Below are 21,710 nucleotides of genomic sequence, written 5' to 3'. Positions count from 1 at the left end.
ACCCAGAGGTACTGAGCAGTCATTCCCAAACCTTAACCCAGAGGTACTGAGCTGTCATTACCAAACCTTAACCCAGAGGTACTGAGCTGTCATTACCAAACCTTAACCCAGAGGTACTGAGCAGTCATTACCAAACCAGAGGTAGATAAAATAAACGTGAATCCAAATATAAAACAGGGTAGTTCTTTAAAATGTCACTGTACCTAAGTCTTATAAAAAGCTAGACCAGGCAAGGCTGTGGCTTCACTCGATTTGCTCTCTACAATAACACATTACTAGTCGACTCCCACTACTAGTACTGTCTTGACCTAGATCTGATCTCCCCTGGTGAAATAGAGTTCAACTAACCTGGATAAATGAGGGTTAACTAACCAGATTACATTCTTATCTATTTCTTATCGGCTTCAAAGCTTTCCACAATGAAGGTGTTCTCTGAATCCTAGTATGGTCATTGTTACAATGTATCTTAATAACTACCACATGATTGGTGGGAGAAAAAAAAAATCTACTAGCTAATAAAACATGTAAGAGATCTTACGACTCTAAAATGTCATGGAATAATACATGTTTCATGTATGGAATGATAAAGGACTGAACAGTAATTTTAAAATGAATTGATATTTTAACTTACATATTCCTCGTATTGTTCCGGTCCTGGGCCGTGTTGGTGCTGGTGGGGGGGTGGAGGGGGCATCCTCTGTGGTCCCCCAGGGGCAGGGGGTCTGGCTCGGGGCGTTGCTGCCCCTCGGGCGGGGGCAGCTGGAGGTCCCCCTCTTCCTGCCGGTGACCCCCTCACTACCCCAACTCTCGCTGGCCCTCCGCGGGGCGCACCTCCCCTTGTGACACCTCCACGTGGGAGCATACCTCGACCCCTGGAGAGATGGAGGAAGAGAAAATGAAGGAAAGAAGGGGACCAGACAATACATTCTCACCAGCCACCTTGATAAATGTCATCCTGAGTCTGTCTGTCTGTCTGCCTGTCTGTCTGTCTGTCTGGTTACCTGGATGCCCCTGTTTGACCCGGTGGCCCTCCTCGGCCCCTGGGGCCCGGTGGGCCGCCTCTACCTCGTGGGGCCCCTGGCCCGTGCTCCTGGCCTCCGTTCAGATAACCCATCTCCATGAACTGTTCCTGACAGATGTCATCCATCATGTCCTGCACAGACAGAGAAAGAAGGGAGCGAGAGGGAAGGAGGACAGGGAAGAGAGGGAAGGAGGACAGGGAAGAGAGGGAATGAGGACAGGGAAGAGAGGGAAGGAGGACAGGGAAGAGAGGGAAGGAGGACAGGGAAGAGAGGGAAGGAGGACAGGGAAGAGAGGGAAGGACGACAGGGAAGAGAGGGAAGGAGGACAGGGAAGGAGGACAGGAAAGGAGGACAGGGAAGGAGGACAGGGAAGGAGGACAGGGAAGAGAGGGAAGGAGGACAGGGAAGAAAGGGAAGGAGGACAGGGAAGGAGGACAGGAAAGGAGGACAGGAAAGGAGGACAGGGAAGAGAGGGAAGGAGGACAGGGAAGGAGGACAGGGAAGGAGGACAGGGAAGAGAGGGAAGGAGGACAGGGAAGAAAGGGAAGGAGGACAGGGAAGGAGGACAGGAAAGGAGGACAGGGAAGGAAGGGAAGGAGGACAGGGAAGAGAGGGAAGGAGGACAGGGAAGAGAGGGAAGGAGGACAGGGAAGGAGGACAGGAAAGGAGGACAGGGAAGGAGGACAGGGAAGGAGGACAGGGAAGAGAGGGAAGGGAAGAGAGGGAAGGAGGACAGGGAAGGAGGACAGGAAAGGAGGACAGGGAAGGAGGACAGGGAAGGAGGACAGGGAAGAGAGGGAAGGAGGACAGGGAAGGAGGACAGGAGGACAGGGAAGGAGGACAGGGAAGGAGGACAGGGAAGGAGGACAGGGAAGGAGGACAGGGAAGAGAGGGAAGGGAAGAGAGGGAAGGAGGACAGGGAAGGAGGACAGGGAAGAGAGGGAAGGAGGACAGGGAAGGAGGACAGGGAAGGAGGACAGGGAAGAGAGGGAAGGGAAGAGAGGGAAGAGAGGGAAGGGAAGAGAGGGAAGGTAATTACTAAGCCGCTCAATACAAACCATTCCTCTAATGACTAAAAGAGCGAGGCAGCAGGCAATAAACAGCATGTCTCATAAAGCCTTTTAAAACAGTGTGTGTGTGTGTGTCTCACGCAAAGTGTGTCGATGCAGCACCCCAGTCCCTACATAGGCAAGGTAAAAGAACTAGTAAAAATGTACTCTAGTGGTAAATCTTACACATATTCCTCTGTTTATTGGAGAGGTTTAAAAACAGATAAATAATGATGCATACCCCTGCAGTAGGGAACCTTCACACACCAAGCATCAAAACAGTCTTTCTTCAGAGAGTCATTTTGATGGGGGCGGGGGGGGGGGGTAGAACCACGGTCCGATGTTGTGCCTCAAAACACCGCCATCTTTATACTGTCCCCACTACTATGGGCCCAGGCTCAAACGTACTGCATTATGTACGGAATAGGGAGCCCTTTAGAGATGAGTGGAGAACATGGTTCCCTAGAGTGACAACACACAGAACACCACCATTTGTCTGTTTATGTATTAATCCATGGCCAAGAGCAACACGGCATTGCCTTTGTTTAACAATTTAGACAGTTAATACACACTAACAAACAGTTGCAGAACGCTTTGCAACGCTAATGAGAGTTAATATCGGACATATTCAGCTATGTCCTTCTCCGTTTCCTTTCTTTAACAGACATCCCTGGACCTAAACCATTGTGTGAATCCACCAAGTCAGTTTTGAGGGAAAATCATTGATGACTTTGAATAAATGCTGTACTCCCTTCTTTTAGGACTTGAAATTCATGTGCTATGCATGCAGATAGTGGTGGATAAACACAGCTTATGTTGGTTTCGGTCTTCTCCCCAGATGAGGGTAGCTGCCTGTCCTTACCCTCAGAGTTGAGCTCCACTGCACCACATAATGTGTAACATGTCTACTACTCTTGAGGTGAACGTTCTGTGATACGATCAAAGAACTCATCTTATCATTTCTACCTAGGCCAACTAATTATTAAGACGAAACAGAGGGGCCAGGGAGAGAGACAGTGCTTTCCCCGGGCTGTAGAAAAATCAAATCACTTCAAACTAGACAAATGAAGCTCGCTAACCTAGAATCATTTTCAGAGGGATAATTACTGGGTGTAATACGGAGCACTCCACTCCAATCTAAACAAGTCTGTCTGGGAAATCACTACATATGAACCAAACAAACAAGGCTAACCAACAGTACCAGTCAAAAGTTTGGACACGCCTACTCGTTCAAGGGTTTTTCCTTTATTTTACACATTGTAGAATAATAATGAAGACATTAAAACAACACCTATGGAATCATTTATTAAGCAATGTGTTAAATAACAATATATTACAGATTATTCAAAGTAGCCATCCTTTGCCTTGATGACAGCTTTGCACACATTTGGCATTCTCTCAACCAGCTTCACCCGGAATGCTTTACCAACAGTCTTGAAGGAGTTCCCACATATGCTGAGCACTTGTCGGCTGCGTGTTGGGTGTTGGGTCATTGTCCTGTTGAAAAACAAATGATAGCCCCACTAAGCACAAACCAGATGGGATGGCGTATCGCTGCAGAAAGCTTTGGTAGCCATGCTGATTAAGTGTGCCTTGAATTCTAAATAAAGTCACTGACAGTGTCACTGGCAATGCAGCCCGACACCATCACACCTCCTCCTCCATGCATCACGGTGGGAACCACACATGCAGAGATCATAATTTCACCTAATCTGCATCTCACAAAGACACAGTCGGCGATTTGAACCAAAAATCTCAAATTTGGACTCATCAGACCAAAGGACGGATTTCCAGAAGTCCATTGCTCATGTTTCTTGGTCTAAGTAAGTCTCTTCTTCTTATTGGTGTCCTTTAGTAGTGGTTTCTTTGCAGCAATTCAACCATGATTCACGCAGTCTCCTCTTAACAGTTGATGTTGAGATGCGTCTGTTACTTGAACTCTGTGTAGCATTTATTTGGGCTGCAATTTCTGAGGCTGGTAACTCTAATGAACTTATCCTATGCAGCAGGGTAAACTCTGTGTCTTCCTTTCCTGTTGAGGTCCTCATGAGAGCCAGTTTCATCATAGCGCTTGATGTTTTTTGCGACTGCACTTGAAGAAACTTTAAAAGTCCTTGAAATTTTCCTGGATTGACTGACCTTATACTCGTTAACTGACGTTAAAATCTTTACAACAAAGCTTTCTTAGTATCCAACAAGATTTCTCTACCCTTAACCTTTTTCTGAACACCTACAAAACAAAGGTAATGTGGTTTGGTAAGAAGAATGCCCCTCTCCCCACAGGTGTGATTACTACCTCTGACGGTTTTGAGGTTGAAATAGTCACCTCATACAAGTACTTGGGAGTATAGCTAGATGGTACATTGTCCTTACACTGTCCTTCTCTCAGCACATATCAAAGCTGAAGGTAAGGTTAAATCTAGACTTGGTTCTCTCTACCGTAATCTCTCCTCTTTCACCCCAGCTGCCAAACAAACCCTGATTCAGATGACCATCCTACACATGCTAGATTACGGAGACATACTTTATAGATGGGTAGGTAAGGGTGCTCTAGAGCTGCTAGATGGTCTTTACCATTTGTCCATCAGACTTGCCGCCAATGCTCCTTATAGGACATCACTGCACTCTATACTACTATGTAAACTGGTCATTTTTGTATACCTGTCGCAAGACCCACCCATTTATGCAACCCTCTTAGGCCTCACTCCCCCCAATCTGAGATACCTACTGCAGCCCTCATCCTCCACATACAACACCAATTCTGCCAGTCACATTCTGTTAAAGGTCCCCTAAGCTCACACATCCCTGGGTTGCTCCTCTTTTCAGTTCGCTGCAGCGTCTGGAACAAGCTGGAAAAAAACCTCAAACTGGGCCGCTTTATCTCCATCTCCTCACTCAGACTCAATCATGGACCCTCTTACTGACAGTTGTGGCTGCTTCGTGTGATGTATTGTTGTCTCTTCCTTCTTGCCCTTTGAGCTGTTGTCTATGCCCAATAATGTTTGTACCATGTTTTGTGCTGTCATGTGTTACTGCCATGCTATGTTGTTGTCTTAGGTCTCTTTGTGTCGTGATGTGTGTTTTGTCCTCTGTTTTAATTTGATGTTATATTTTTAATCCCCCCGTCCTCGCAGGAGGCCTTTTGCCTTTTGGTCGTCATTAAAAATAAGAATTTGTTCTTAACTGGCTTGCCTAGTTAAATAAAATATAAATAAAAACCTTAATGTCTTAAAAGTAATGATGGCCTGTTGTTTCTCTTTGCTTATTTGAGCTGTTCTTGCCATAACATGGACTTGGCACACCTGTTAATTGAAATACATTCCAGGTAACTACCTCATGAAGCTGGTTGAGAAAATGCCAAGAGTGTGCAAAGCTGTCATCAAGGCAAAGGGTGGCTAATTTGAAGAATCTCAAATATATTTGAATAATTTTGAATATTATTATTTGAATATTATGTTTGAATATTTGAATATTATGTTGAATAATAGTGAAGACATCAAAACTATGTAGAAACTAGTAAAAAATAAAGAAAAACCCTGGAATGAGTAGGTGTCAAAACGTTTGACTGGTATTGTATATGATTTGTGCATCTTCTTTACAGAGAAATTAAGATATGCAATTACTGCATAGCTAGAATATCAATAACCAAACAATTTATGCAGCATATAGGAATAACACCACAACAGTGTAACAAATTGTCATGGCTGTCTTGTGAGGATCAGAATGGGTTAGATCAGCTTGGCAATGGATGACAGTAACCAGACCCTATCTCACTCACAGAGGGGGGAGGAGGAGGGAGCTGCTGGAGGGGTTGACAGTTCACACCCTGTTGTAAATTACAGCAGAAGGGGACTCTTTCTCCCCCCTCCAGTTCAAAAGTGAATACTGGAACATTATTTCTAACATAAGAATGTGGGGAATGGTGAGTGGGGAGCTATAGAAAACTAATGTCATGATGGTTTTTATTTTGTGATGTGATTAAAAAGGGTATAAACAAAATACTGTTACTTGGAAAGAATATCCCCTTTGTCATGTTTCCATCCAATACTATGTGCATATAATATGCCAAATGATGAATGTATTATTGTTAAGATAGGAATGTAATTGAAGGAGTCATAAGAGATAATTTGCTATCATATACCTTTGCATAGTAAAGTAGCCAGGCCCCGAGTGAGGTCAGAGAGTGTGCCTGTCTGATGGAACCGTCCATTTCGACCAGAGAGCATAAAAGGACTAGCTAAGAATTAACATACTAGACGAGAACATTGCCAGGTTGCAGCAGTAAAGTGGCCTGAATCCTGAACACTGAATATCAACATGAGGTGTAAGAGAGAAGCTCATTTCCCAGACAATCACCAGTACGGCTGATTAGCTGTCCTCAGTCAGATATCAAGAAAAGTGAATTTAAGTGGTACCATCCTACTACTATTCAAACCATCCCATCCTACTACTATTCAAACCATCCCATCCTACTACTATTCAAACCATCCCATCCCACTACTATTCAAACCATCCCATCCCACTACTATTCAAACCATCCCATCCTACTACTATTCAAACCATCCCATCCTACTACTATTCAAACCATCCCATCCTACTACTATTCAAACCATCCCATCCCACTACTATTCAAACCATCCCATCCCACTACTATTCAAACCATCCCATCCTACTACTATTCAAACCATCCCATCCCACTACTATTCAAACCATCCCATCCTACTACTATTCTCAAATCACCGTATTCTCCAACTGGCATCAACGACGGGAACCGTCGACACGGCTGGCTAACCATTACCCTCGGAGCACCGTCCAGAGTGAACAGCAGAACGAAGACGGGGAAAAGGAACACTGAAAGGGCAAACGAACACTTCTGAAGGAGATAAACGGCATAAATACATGTCTTACTTTTAATACTTTGACTGTTTTATGGATATGATAGGTAAGGACCTTTTGAGTTTAATTCGGGAGATGGTCACTCTTTAAAACAACCGCTCTCGTGGTGCCCCAAATTCCTAATGGGTTAATAATTACATGATTAATTTAAAATCGGGTAACAATTATACACAGTTAATTCGATAAATAAACAGTCATCAAATTAATGAAAGTAAAGTCACAACAAAATACTGCATAGCTACAGATATAGGATATTCATTTGACCAGTTTCTCACAGCAGGAAAATATTTCTGCGGCCAGAGGAAATGTGAATTATCGTGGACCTTCTTGTAGGGGTTGATACATTTTTAGTTAGGGCAAATTAAGTCAGAAATGTTCAAGTGGAAATTACAAACTTTAGAAGCCTCGAATACACAAGTTCACATTTCCTTCTGTACAGGACATTTCCTGCAACTACAGGTTGATCAAATTAATATCCTACATCTGTAGGATAACAATATTAAAACGAGTTCATCAGATTCCAGAATTCCAACCATAATTCTCCAGCTTCGAATCCTTCCAAAAGTATTAGAGGCAACATGGCAGTCCCCAATGCTACAGGAATGGGCCACCAGAATTGAGCTGGGGGACATTTTCTCAGAATGCTGTTACTCAAGGTCTCCACAGAAACAGATCTGGGATATCAGCAACCTCTATATGCAAAACGTTTCTAAGAATTTTTCTAAATATTAGGAGGTACCTTTTTTTTGTAGTATCACTGCTATGCTCTTGGCCTATGCCGAACAAACGCCTTCACAACCTGTATGTGTAACCTGCTCATTTCAATGAAACCTGGGAGTAAGCAACACAGCTTCGCGAGAGGTTCGCACTGCACAGTGTAAAATTCCACTCTATTTTCAAGAATTCCGCTCATGCTGGCATTGCTACGCATCCAGAGAAACAGTTAAAACTATTTTCCAGATGCCCCAGTGTAACTCTGCAGTTAGAGGAGTGTCTCTGAGCAGCACTGCCCTCCTCTTCTAACACAGGAGGCTTACGGATATTTAGAGCCTTATGGGGGCACCCTGCTGGCACGGTGAAAGTGACCCAATTCTTTTTAAGCCGATTGTTTAGAGGCTCAGACTCGCTGCCCTATCAAGGCTGGTTATTCCAGGTGAGCCGACGCATCGTCGGTCAGTCCATCGAATAACGTGGTGCTTTGTGTATCGTGTCAAACTGTTCAAACAGACCAATCAATAGCATTTGATAACTGTTAAGGGAACCAGAACCATTTCATCCAAATAATGAAAAAAAATATGCTATTTTCTTTATGTCTTGAAAACTAGCCTGCACTTGCCTAATAAAAATACTACAGGTTTTTTTTTGCAAATGATCATGACCTTGACAAGGTACACTGTTTCTTAAATGGTTCTTCCTCAGCTCTTAAGGTTCCTTGGAGAGCTCTTGCCCGATAAAATAATCTTTGAGTGAAGTGTGGGGTTCTTGACATGGCATCAAATGGTTCTTCAGAATTCTAAAAGGTTCTTGAAAATGTATGGAAGCATGCAGCTGTGTCCCTTTCATAGCACACAGCAAATTGGGCAGGCTTAGCTAGTGTTGATTTTTCAGTGTAACGTTTCTAGGGTTGATTCAAGAGTTAAATTGGGTGGTGTAAAAATAACCCCAGTGTTGGTGTTAATAACCAGAGTTTAACCACACATCATATTTCCCAGCATGCTCTATTGCAGGTTGATTTTTTTTAGAAGTGTTTGTTTCAATATCTGTTTCTGCAGGTACATTGATTGATTAATTAATGTTATGCTTCTCAAATATTTTTTATTTAATCTTTATTTAACTAGGCAAGTAAGTTTAAGAACAAATTCTTATTTTACAATGGCAGCCTACCCCGGCCAAACCCTAACCTGGACAACGTTGGGCCAATTGTGTGCCGCCCTATGGGACTCCCAATTACCGCCTGGAATCGAACCAAGGATCTGTAGTGACGCCTCTAGCACTGAGATGCAGTGTCTTAGACCGCTGCGCCACTTGGGAGGCCCTAAACATAAATTAAAGCATTTTTCAAAACTTTTCCAATCTGTTACTTGGACTTATTGCACCCGTTACTGAAATGCTAGTTCCAGTTTAAATGGTTTATGTAGTGTGATATTTTAAAATCCTACCCTGGCAGTCGTTCTGTTTGCATGTTGCAGGTGAATAACAAATCCAAATGTTGGATATCCCCACACTCACTTCGCAAGCCAGTATAATGTGATTGGCAGTTTGATGCAGCCTGTAAACTAGGCCCTTAAAAAGGGAGTAAATTAGGAGTTTCAGGCCACTGTATTGGGGGTAAATTAGGAGTTACAGGCCACTGTATTGGGGGTAAATTAGGAGTTACAGGCCACTGTATTGGGAGTAAATTAGGAGTTTCAGGCCACTGTATTGGGGGTAAATTAGGAGTTTCAGGCCACTGTATTGGGGGTAAATTAGGAGTTTCAGGCCACTGTATTGGGTGTAAATTAGGAGTTACAGGCCACTGTATTGGGAGTAAATTAGGAGTAACAGGCCACTGTATTGGGGGTAAATTAGGAGTTTCAGGCCACTGTATTGGGGGTAAATTAGGAGTTTCAGGCCACTGTATTGGGAGTAAATTAGGAGTTTCAGGCCACTGTATTGGGAGTAAATTAGGGGTTATCAGGCCACTGTATTGGGGTAAAACTAGGTCCTTTAAAAAGGGAGTAAATTAGGAGTTTCGGGCCACTGTATTGGGGGTAAATTAGGAGTTTCAGGCCACTGTATTGGGGGTAAATTAGGAGTTTCAGGCCACTGTATTGGGGGTAAATTAGGAGTTTCAGGCCACTGTATTGGGGGTAAATTAGGAGTTTCAGGCCACTGTATTGGGGTAAAACTAGGTCCTTTAAAAAGGGAGTAAATTAGGAGTTTCGGGCCACTGTATTGGGGGTAAATTAGGAGTTTCAGGCCACTGTATTGGGGGTAAATTAGGAGTTTCAGGCCACTGTATTGGGGGTAAATTAGGAGTTTCAGGCCACTGTATTGGGGTAAAACTAGGCCCTTAAAAAGGGAGTAAATTAGGAGTTTCAGGCCACTGTATTGGGAGTAAATTAGGAGTTTCAGGCCACTGTATTGGGGGTAAATTAGGAGTTTCAGGCCACTGTATTGGGGGTAAAACTAGGTCCTTAAAAAGGGAGTAAATTAGGAGTTTCAGGCCACTGTATTGGGAGTAAATTAGGAGTTTCAGGCCACTGTATTGGGGGTAAATTAGGAGTTTCAGGCCACTGTATTGGGGGTAAATTAGGAGTTTCAGGCCACTGTATTGGGGGTAAATTAGGAGTTTCAGGCCACTGTATTGGGGTAAAACTAGGCCCTTAAAAAGGGAGTAAATTAGGAGTTTCAGGCCACTGTATTGGGAGTAAATTAGGAGTTTCAGGCCACTGTATTGGGGTAAAACTAGGTCCTTAAAAAAGGGAGTAACTTAGGAGTTACAGGCCACTGTATTGGGGTAAAACTAGGTCCTTAAAATGGAGTAAACTAGGAGTTACAGGCCACTGTATTGGGAGTAAATTAGGAGTTTCAGGCCACTGTATTGGGGGTAAATTAGGAGTTTCAGGCCACTGTATTGGGAGTAAATTAGGAGTTTCAGGCCACTGTATTGGGGTAAAACTAGGTCCTTAAAAAGGGAGTAAACTAGGAGTTTTAGGCCACTGTATTGGGGTAAAACTAGGTCCTTAAAAAGGGAGTAAATTAGGAGTTTCAGGCCACTGTATTGGGGGTAAAACTGGGCCCTTAAAAAGGGAGTAAACTAGGAGTTACAGGCCACTGTATTGGGGGTAAAACTAGGTCCTTAAAAAGGGAGTAAACTAGGAGTTACAGGCCACTGTATTGGGAGTAAATTAGGAGTTTCAGGCCACTGTATTGGGGTAAAACTAGGTCCTTAAAAAGGGAGTAAATTAGGAGTTTCAGGCCACTGTATTGGGGGTAAAACTAGGTCCTTAAAAAGGGAGTAAATTAGGAGTTACAGGCCACTGTATTGGGGTAAAACTAGGTCCTTAAAAAGGGAGTAAACTAGGAGTTACAGGCCACTGTATTGGGGTAAAACTAGGTCCTTAAAAAGGGAGTAAACTAGGAGTTACAGGCCACTGTATTGGGGTAAAACTAGGTCCTTAAAAAGGGAGTAAACTAGGAGTTTCAGGCCACTGTATTGGGATAAAACTAGGTCCTTAAAAAGGGAGTAAACTAGGAGTTTCAGGCCACTGTATTGGGGTAAAACTAGGTCCTTAAAAAGGGAGTAAACTAGGAGTTTCAGGCCACTGTATTGGGGTAAAACTAGGTCCTTAAAAAGGGAGTAAACTAGGAGTTACAGGCCACTGTATTGGGGTAAAACTAGGTCCTTAAAAAGGGAGTAAACTAGGAGTTTCAGGCCACTGTATTGGGGTAAAACTAGGTCCTTAAAAATGGAGTAAACTAGGAGTTACAGGCCACTGTATTGGGGTAAAACTAGGTCCTTAAAAATGGAGTAAACTAGGAGTTACAGGCCACTGTATTGGGGGTAAAACTAGGTCCTTAAAAAGGGAGTAAACTAGGAGTTTCAGGCCACTGTATTGGGGGTAAAACTAGGCCCTTAAAAAAAGGCCTTATGAAATATGTATTGTAATTTGAAGGACAACATTCACTTAGGAGGCCACTTGGTGAAGGCCATAAGTCTAAAAATTAATACAACAATCATGTCTCTGTCACTAGCAAACACAGCCACAGTGGTAATAGTAACTTGAAAATTCACTTGAAAAGGGACCCTGGGAAATATGTAAATAAGGCTTAAAACCATACAGCAACTCTGGTCCTCGAGGGCCGAAACGTTTCAGGTTTTGTTTGGGTCTTCATAGAACCTTCCCATTTCGTGCTTTTTTCAGAGACACTAAAATTGTTCCCATACAGCACTGCTCTGAGGAACCATAGTTGGATTCAACTTGCACCTTTATTATAATTTATTTTAGAGGCAGACAGGGAAAATAAAAGTTACGAAACAAAGCATTGGAACTTACAGAACCACCACACTTAATAAAAGTCTACTTCCACTCACAGGAAACAGGAACTTCTTGACTTCCTCCATGGCGTGTGCCATACGTAGGTAAGCCTCGGGCACGGGGGCAAACACCTCGATGAAGACATGCAGCTCCATAGACAGGTGTGCATACTTTGCCTCGCCACCTTTCCTCAGACCCTCCTCCTGAAACACAACAACACAGGCGGGTGTAACGTGCCAGGCGGGTGTAACGTGCCAGGTGAGTGTAACAGGTGTGCATCAGCTCACTCACCTTCGCCTTGTCCCTCATGGAACCTTTGCCCAGTACAGAGATCTTGGCCCCAGTCTCTTCCTGAAGGCGTTTGATTGTGTTGCCCTGAGGGCCAAGAATCTTCCCCACAAAGTTGAACTGGAAACAGGACAAACAAGACAGGTTTAGACCACAGAATATCTGCGAGGTTCCTTGTGTACCAGCGTGCAGGGAAGCATATGGCTGTGTGTTCTGTACTTGTTGCATAAACCATAGTGTTTCAGTGTGGGTCATTAGTGGTGCATGGGTCACCCACACGTAACTGCTAATAGCCCACACGTAACTGCTAATAGCCCAGCATGAACATGCTCTGTAGGCTACAGTCAGAGATGGCAGAATTACTTTTTGACAGGGGGGGGGGGGTGCAAAACATTTTGACGGGGGGTGCATGATTTTTTTGACAGGGGGTGCACGATTTTTTGACAGGGGGTGCACAATTTGTTGACAAGGGGTGCACAATTTTTTGACAGGGGGTGCACAATTTTTGACAGGGGGTGCACAATTTTTTGACAGGGGGTGGTGCACAATTTTTTGACAGGGGGTGCACAATTTTTTGACAGGGGGTGCACAATTTTTGACAGGGGGTGCACAATTTTTTTGACAGGGGGTGCACAATTTTTTGACAGGGGGTGGTGCACAATTTTTTGACAGGGAGGGTGCACAATTTTTTGACAGGGGGGGTGCACAATTTTTTGACAGGGGTGGTGCACAACTTTTCTTTACAGGGGGTGCAAAATTTTTTTTACAGGGGGTGCACAATTTCTTGACAGGGGGTGCACAATTTTTTGACAGGGGTGGTGCACAACTTTTTTTTACAGGGGGTGCAAAAAAATTTTTACAGGGGGTGCACAATTTTTTTACAGGGGGTGCACCATTTTTTTTACAGGGGGTGCACAATTTTTTTTTTACAGGGGGTGCACAATTTTTTTTACAGGGGGTGCACCATTTTTTTTACAGGGGGTGCACAATTTTTTTTTTTACAGGGGGTGCACAATTTTGGGGGAGGCCTAAATTAGATGTTTCTGCTTAGAATTCCCAACATGTTTGGGAGGCTATTTGATAGTCAACTTGCCTATAATTAGATAGATGCAGCTTCTCTTCTGTTGTTACATGTTGCCCTAGAGAAAACTAAATAAACTCTTGCTCAACAGAATCGTGTCATAAAGGGATAGAATGAAGGCTTCAATCTCGTTGACGTCGATACATTTCTCTGTCATTTCTTCTTCTTTTGCAGAGCAAAGATATATTTTTTCTGCCTGTTCCCAAAACTATTTGGCGATTAGCCTGTAGGCTATTTCGCACGTGTACAGTTAGGACCTATAGATTAGGCTTACGCTCTATGCCAAATAGCCTAAAATAATGGAGGGGAAAACCTTGATTTAGCCAAAATATATAAAATTGCACAATAAATGTGCATTTATGGATTTTTTTTTAAGGTATCGTTTTTTTCTTTATTCAACCCACCCATCATCCACGCAACATGTCATGACCATAAACACGCCTGCCCTGCGGATATAACCACAGGAACAGCGGGTTATGAGTCAACCCACACATCACTATGGGTCATATCGCCTTTCCCAATACAAATGTGTCAGACCTTCAATAGTGTAAGGAACTGGGCAACAAAAGCATTTGAAACATGAAGCAACTGTAACGGAACAATTGTGCTGCAGACTGGTAGAATGGCTGTAGATCCACACTCAGTGGTCAGGCAGCCCGTGGTCACGCGCAGCCCGTGGTCACGCGCAGCCCGTGGTCACACATCGTGCAAAGTTCTGCCAACCATGTAATCACCATATAAATAGAGTTTTAGTGCTACTTAAAATAAGGGACCAGGAAATTGATTAATAATCAATTTCATAATAAAAAAAACACTTCTTAATCTCATTCTCTCTCCTTCTAATCAGCTGCTGACTCAGAACTGGGACCCTGGGTGACCAGAATCTCTGACCGATTAGTAAACCTTACTCAAATACAAACAGAACTACTCTAGACATCAAAAGCTCTGATTTAAGGAACCCTGTCTAGAGAACGTTGACAGTCTCCCTGGTCTAAGTGGAGTCACCTACTGTATCTTAGTCTATTCTACTGCATCTTAGTCTATTCTACTGTATCTTAGTCTATTCTACTGTATCTTAGTCTATGCTGCTCTGGCATTGCTCGTCCAAATGTCTTAATTCCATTACTTTACTTTGGAGTTGTGTGTGTATTGTTGTAAAAGTGTTAGACATTACTTGTTAGATATTACCTCACTGTTGGAGCTACACAACACAAGCGTTTCACTAACACCTACAATAACATCTGCTAAACACGTGTATTTGACCGATAAAATTTGATTTGACAAGTGACAGATCAATGTATCGGTCCACCCAGCTAAAGCCTAGAGCTGTTGAAGCCTACACACGCCTGACTTCTCAGGGGAACAAATGACTCAACACGGAAGGCGAACCACTTTTAACTACACTTATATTTGTCATATGCCTACTAGTGATGGGAGGCGTCAATACAGGTACATATTGGGAAATAATGTTTGACGATATATCGTATAGTTGTGAAGATATTGCAATATTTTTTATTTTTTTTTGCGCTAGTTGGCTACATCTGCATTAAAACTCCAGTATTTTTCATTCCTAGCTTGTTCTCCATCATTTAAACAGGGAGACAATTCGTTTTCAGCACTTTTATTTCTGCGACTGATTAAAGCTGGTTTTTCCAATGGCTCTCTCTGGTGCCTCTGCAGCAGACATAGGATGAGAAATATGTTTGGAACATCGAACTGCAGTAAAATCACAGTATCGAATCACAATACATATAGAATCATGAGGAACTATATACATATCGTATCGGCACATTGGGGGAGGGGGAGGCAAACAATAGTAAGTTGGCCAACGTTTAGAAACTCCTACTCTGTAATCTCGTTTGACCCCCCCCCCCCCATGCATTTAAAGCCCTGCTGCTGAAGGAAGGGGGGAAGAGAGGTGGAAGGCTTACCCTCGGATACTGTTTGACGGGTATGAGCACGCGTTCCTTCAGTTTGATATTCTTGACGGTGAAAAGGTCCAGATAGGAGTCTCCCCCTTCCTTCTTGGGTTCACCTTTCTGGATTCTCTCGATTTCTACAAGGGACAATTAAATTCATTCTCACACAAAATCTTTACTATGATATAACAATTCAGATACCATTTAATGTAATTACTGTGACAACATTAAAGCCGCAATAGGTCTTGGACCTGACCAAATTCACATAGAAATGTGAGTGATAGATCTGTAGATACGATCTATGTGAGATATTTCTATGCTCTCTATTCTTACTTTTACTTTCGATTTTGTACATCAGCTCCATACAGCTGAAAATGTAAGAATTTTTGGTCATTGAAAATATATTTCACAACAGTTAAGATGGTACAATGATTCTCTACACACTATAATACTAGCTTTTTTTTGGGGGGGGGGGGTCAAATAATTTCAGTTTATCTAAACTAGTCCAAGTTTTGCAACCAGGAAATGGCAGAGCTATTTCTGCATATTGCACCTTTAATTGCCAGACCATTGACTTGTTAGAAGTCATACAGCCATGGAAGAGCCTTAAAGTCTATAGTACGGTACAACGCCATTCATTTCGGACCACCGCCTCACTCCCTGTGATGACAGTGTCTCAGCATGCCACATGCAAACGTGTCAACTACACTACCAGCTGGGAGCCAGAGGTCTGCTAGCAGCAGTGTCTGTGTGGCTGCTGTGTCTGGGTGGCTGCTGTGCTGCACACACATTGAACCATGTGCCATTATGCATCTATTGTTCTGTACTTATTTAACCAGCCAGTCACAACACTACTACAGTCATGTACAGGCTCTGTAGCACGCTAGTCATATCTAGCACTACAATCTGAATCATCATAAGGTCTGGACAAAGGTACCACAAGGGACACAGCCACGGTGAGATATACAGTAGCTAATTTAAGCAACCTGTTTTACACCTATCATACACGCCTGTATAGTAGGCATGTATATAGCCGTATCGTCCAGACAGCATTTGGTTGACATTTAAATGTAAATAAAAAGGTGACAGGACAGTCACAGCCGGGTCCCAGTCTTTAGATGAGCTGGTGACAGATCATCTTTATCGAGGTCAGTAACAACAGACACGGCATCGGGCCGAATCACAGGTTGCATTGTGATTCACTGCGATACAGTACCTTGAGTACAGTATCACTATTTATCTAGCAGCAATGAAGAATCATGCCTTCATGTGTGATCACAAAAGACACACACTGGTATTGATAGTGTTGCACACAATTTAGGAAAAACTGACTAACGCTTTTTTTTTCTCTCACAATTCAGGCCATCCGGCTACACAATTATCTATAAAACGAGATCCACACCGCCATCAAATGGTAGGCACAGTGTACAGTGCTAGATTTTAAATTCCAGAAGGTCCGTGTTATAATGAGAAACACATGGGTGGAAAGGACCTATGGAGAAAACATATTTCATCATGGAAAAAGTGTCAGATCCAGCTGGAAGTCGAGGCTATACACCTTCCGGATACGTTTAACAACTCACTGCTGTGCTTCTCCAGACAAAAACCTTTCGTCTTATCTGTAATATTTTTGATCGTCTAATTTAACAGAAGGTGCGGGTTTCCAAAACACAAAATTAAGCGCAGGCCTGGACTAAAACCTACTGTAATTTCAATGAGGATTCTCCATTGAAGGTCATTTTTTGGTCCAGGAATAGACATAAACGGTGTCCGGGAAACCGGCCCATAAACACATAGCGTCTATCACTGGCCGAATAGGACACGTGTTTTTGCAGACAAACGCTACCATACATTCTTACACTGTGGCGATACATATATTGTTACACACGCAGTTACAACGTGTCAACATATCGACACACAAGTTAATAATGTATCAAATTGAAGCTGTTACAAAAACGTAGCCTCGTTGTCTTTTCCACGCTCACAACTTTCGCTTCAATAGTAGGCTATACAAAATAAACAACCACAACTGGTAAGCGTTGACATGTGATTATACTCATTTCAAAGTGACCTACATCCAGCTCTGAATATCATTCGTTCTATCCAAAATAAACTATATTTTAGGCCTACCAACCAGAGAACAGCAAACATACTTTTCAGTTTTGGTGATAGTGATTTGCTGTGACCTTCTATACACACACACACACACACACACACACACACACACACACACACGCACAATAAAGGGCTGTACTGTATCTGCCAGACAACAACAAAAAAGACCCGGGAGCATCCTATCATACTCTCTCTCGGGGTTGCAGACATAGGCTATAGAAAGCCCATTCGGTCCGTGTATAGAGGGAACTGCAGCTTTGAAAGTAGGATTTCGGTTAGGCTACTTCTTGCGCATTTTCAAATGAGCTCGGTATTTCAGAAAGGGGAAGTTCGCAAACTCGACTAGAAATGGTTCCCATTCAACCATTTGTTTCCAACGCTTGCTAAAACCGTGTCTAGATCACGTGTCACACTGTAGCTGAACTGCGGTGTGGTGACGGGTCGTAGAAAGGCTATGAAAGGATGCGTTGTTTGCAGGGTTTTATAGAACCGCTATACCCGTCCCGTTTGGTGCACACAATCCAGCCAGGGTGCGTCCTTTTCAAACCGCACAAAGCAACAACAAAAAACTTAACGCTATCCATAAATATACATCCCTTTGAACGAAGGACGCGGCAAAATGTTGCTAATGACATTTGTTTTTACCTGCGGATAAAAGTTTCATCGCGTGCGTAAATGACACGTCCAGACTGTCTTTCTCCGCGAGGAGCTCCGGGAGATATTTGCCTTCTTGATTCTCCATTTTGAGTTGGAAATCAGTTAGAAATGCGAATTGTGCAATTAAAAACAAACTTCGGGTGGATAGAAAACATAAACAACAACAGTAGAATAAATAGTCCAGTAAAATTATGTAATCAGTGCGTGAATATCCACTTATTCGTGCAGATTAAATTCGCTGCTTCGCATCTATTGCTCTCGCTGTTACCGCACGGCTGCTGACGAGGGCGCCTGGGTGCTCCTGTCGCGGGCTTTGCCTGTTGAAAATGGAGACCGATGCATGCGACTGTCGAATAAAGAATTAACGGAAGTGAGCTCAGTGAGATAGGTTTACTGCCCGCTGCTTTGGCGCCATCCTGTGGCGATTTTGGCATATAAATCTTGGTGGGGCAACAAAAAAAAGTGGTGTGAAATGCCAGCAAATCCACTACACTTCACAACACAACACTAAACAATACATTACATTACATTAGTTGCACCATGACGGTGACAAACGGTGCCCACAAATGGCCTACATAAAGCTGTCCAAACAGAAGTCCCAACATCTTTCCACTGCTACACCTGGCTATCAGAACCTTGTCTGGCAGCAAAACAATTCCTTCAACCTCATTTAGTGCCTTTAAAAAAACATAGCTGATATGGCTGACTTGCTTAAAGAAATGTTTCTAATGACAATTGAAATGTACAAACTATGGCATAATGGGATGACAAGCAGATAAGAGGCAATCCGTAATTTTGATTAAGACATTATTGAGCGAGCTCGGACAGACATAGTCAATATAGCTATTTGTTTAGCACGTTTGAAATGTACAGCGACAGAATTCAGAACATGGGCCGTTCTTACAGTATTCTTCCTGTACACCAAGTCAGAACTGTAGAATAAGTAAAGGGGGCAATAAAAGCAGACAATGAAAGCTCTTACAATATTCAATGATTACATGTCTCTTAAACAGGCTATAGGCTACATGTGCCCCACCAAGTCAGAACAGTAGATGAAATTAAGAGGGGTAAATAGACCAAATTATTAGGGTAAGGCACATGGGCTACTAACATCTTACTAGACAACATACACTTAGTATTACTTTCTTAGCTACAGTATACATATCTCCCTGGTATATTACATCATTTATGCAGCATTTTCGGACTCACCTTGTTGCGCTCACTTAAACAGGAAGGTGGGCAGGGTGGTCCATCATGAGCAAATTTTGTCGTCAAAGCCTGGCATTCTCTGGATTTATGGCGCTTTCAAGACAACTGGAAAAAAACAAGGTTGAATCATGATGACTGCCTTGATCTTCAGGTCTTAGCTCTAGACAGAGGCCGGATTTACAATTCCGAGTTGGATGACCATTCAATACGTATTTTTTCCCAGTTGTCTTGAACTCACTGAAGTCAAGTTTTCGCAGTTCCGAGTTAACAGCTGTTTTGAGCGCGGCACAAATCATGCTTCATTGACAGCACGGCCAATGTTGAATGTTTATCATTTTAACTTGGAAAAGAGCCCCTTAAACCCAGATTTGGGACCACACAGCCACTCCACTGTACAGCAGGCTAGTGATTGCATTGCCATGCTTGTAGTTAGTCACTGTCACTGACTCCTTCCAAACCACTCACTGTTGAATTTGCAATTTCCAAATTGTTTTGTAATGTTTATGTCCAATGGTTGATCGAGCACAAATATGTTTTTATCTCTAATTTCTCTTCCTTATTTCTCTTCATATGAAGGATTTAAAAAGGATTTGCCAGTAGATTGTCGACTTGATTCATGATGATGACAACTAGCAAAGATGATGAAAGTATGACGTTGACATGATCTGTCCAATCAAAGCTACTGTACATACGTTATTTGACGTCATTTTATTTGTGGCCAATGACTTTGAGACTTCTTGGATGGGCACTTCTAATGTAACTCTATAGCAGCACCCAAGGGGCCAGAATTTTATAGCTCTTCCCTTAGACTTGGCGGTGACGTAGAGTGTCCCCATGAGTGACAGAACACCGAGCCAACGCTCTATAAGTTCTGCTGGCTTGCCCCACCAACACACAAAGCACGGAGGCAGAATGAAAAACATGCATTTTGGAGCTGCCTTACTCAAGAAAACATAAAAGAGACCATGTTTGTATGCAGCTTTATTAACTAAATGATATATACGCTGCTCAAAAAAATAAAGGGAACACTTAAACAACACAATGTAACTCCAAGTCAATCACACTTCTGTGAAATCAAACTGTCCACTTAAGAAGCAACACTGATTGACAAAAAATGTCACATGCTGTTGTGCAAATGGAATAGACAACAGGTGGAAATTATAGGCAATTAGCAAGACACCCCCAATAAAGGAGTGGTTCTGCAGGTGGTGACCAGACCACTCCTCAGTTCCTATGCTTCCTGGCTGATGTTTTGGTCACTTTTGAATGCTGGCCGTGCTTTAACTCTAGAGGTAGCATGAGACAGAGTCTACAACCCACACAAGTGGCTCAGGTAGTGCAGCTCATCCAGGATGGCACATCAATGCGAGCTGTGGCAAGAAGGTTTGCTGTGTCTGTCAGAGTAGTGTCCAGAGCATGGAGGCGCTACCAGGAGACATGCCAGTACATCAGGAGACGTGGAGGAGGCCGTAGGAGGGCAACAACCCAGCAGCAGGACCGCTACCTCTGCTTTTGTGCAAGGAGGAGCAGGAGGAGCACTGCCAGAGCCTTGCAAAATTACCTCCAGCAGGCCACAAATGTGCATATGTCTGCTCAAACAGTCAGAAACAGACTCCATGAGGGTGGTATGAGGGCCCGACGTCCACAGGTGGGGGTTGTGCTTACAGCCCAACACCGTGCAGGACGTTTGGCATTTGCCAGAGAACACCAAGATTGGCAAATTCGCCACTGGCGCCCTGTGCTCTTCACAGATGAAAGCAGGTTCACACTGAGCACATGTGACAGACGTGACAGTCTGGAGACGCCATGGAGAACGTTCTGCTGCCTGCAACATCCTCCAGCATGACCGGTTTAGCGGTGGGTCAGTCATGGTGTGGGGTGGCATTTCTTTGGGGGGCCGCACAGCCCTCCATGTACTCGCCAGAGGTAGCCTGACTGCCATTAGGTACCGAGATGAGATCCTCAGACCCCTTGTGAGACCATAGGCTGGTGCGGTTGGCCCTGGGTTCCTCCTAATGCAAAACAATGCTAGACCTCATATGGCTGGAGTGTGTCAGCAGTTCCTGCAAGAGGAAGGCATTGATGCTATGGACTGGCCCGCCCGTTCCCCAGACCTGAATCCAATTGAGCACATCTGGGACATCATGTCTCGCTCCAACGACACGTTTCACCACAGACTGTCCAGGAATTGGCGGATGCTTTAGTCCAGGTCTGGGAGGAGATCCCTCAGGAGACCATCCGCCACCTCATCAGGAGCATGCCCAGGCATTGTAGGGAGGTCATACAGGCACGTGGAGGCCACACACACACACACACACTACTGAGCCTCATTTTGACTTGTTTTAAGGACATTACATCAAAGTTGGATCAGCCTGTAGTGTGGTTTTCAACTTTAATTGTGTGACTCCAAATCCAGACCTCCATGGGTTGATACATTTGATTTCCATTGATCA

At 43.5% G+C, this 21,710-nt stretch overlaps 1 protein-coding gene across 4 annotated transcripts in view; it reads right to left on the bottom strand.

The window, feature by feature from the left end:
* Positions 1–18,370, bottom strand: part of LOC135549504 (KH domain-containing, RNA-binding, signal transduction-associated protein 1-like) — a 31,053-nt gene extending 12,683 nt beyond the window's left edge. For all 4 annotated transcript variants that reach the window (XR_010456980.1, XR_010456981.1, XM_064979517.1 and 1 more), the window contains exons 1-6: positions 18,037–18,370; positions 15,289–15,413; positions 12,280–12,396; positions 12,045–12,191; positions 1,002–1,153; positions 632–872 (exon numbers count right to left, since the gene is read on the bottom strand). Coding sequence is in view for 2 of the 4 variants with exons in the window: in XM_064979517.1 (XP_064835589.1) it covers positions 632–872; positions 1,002–1,153; positions 12,045–12,191; positions 12,280–12,396; positions 15,289–15,413; positions 18,037–18,133 (879 nt within the window). In the remaining 2 variants the exon portion in view is untranslated. The remainder of the gene's footprint in view (positions 1–631; positions 873–1,001; positions 1,154–12,044; positions 12,192–12,279; positions 12,397–15,288; positions 15,414–18,036) is intronic.
* Positions 18,371–21,710: the final 3,340 nt, after the last annotated feature.

Source organism: Oncorhynchus masou, chromosome 12 (assembly GCF_036934945.1).
Source record: "Oncorhynchus masou masou isolate Uvic2021 chromosome 12, UVic_Omas_1.1, whole genome shotgun sequence".
Lineage (NCBI taxonomy): Eukaryota > Metazoa > Chordata > Actinopteri > Salmoniformes > Salmonidae > Oncorhynchus > Oncorhynchus masou.
The sequence above is the reverse complement of the archived record's forward strand: the minus strand, read 5'-3'. Positions and strand labels throughout refer to the sequence as shown.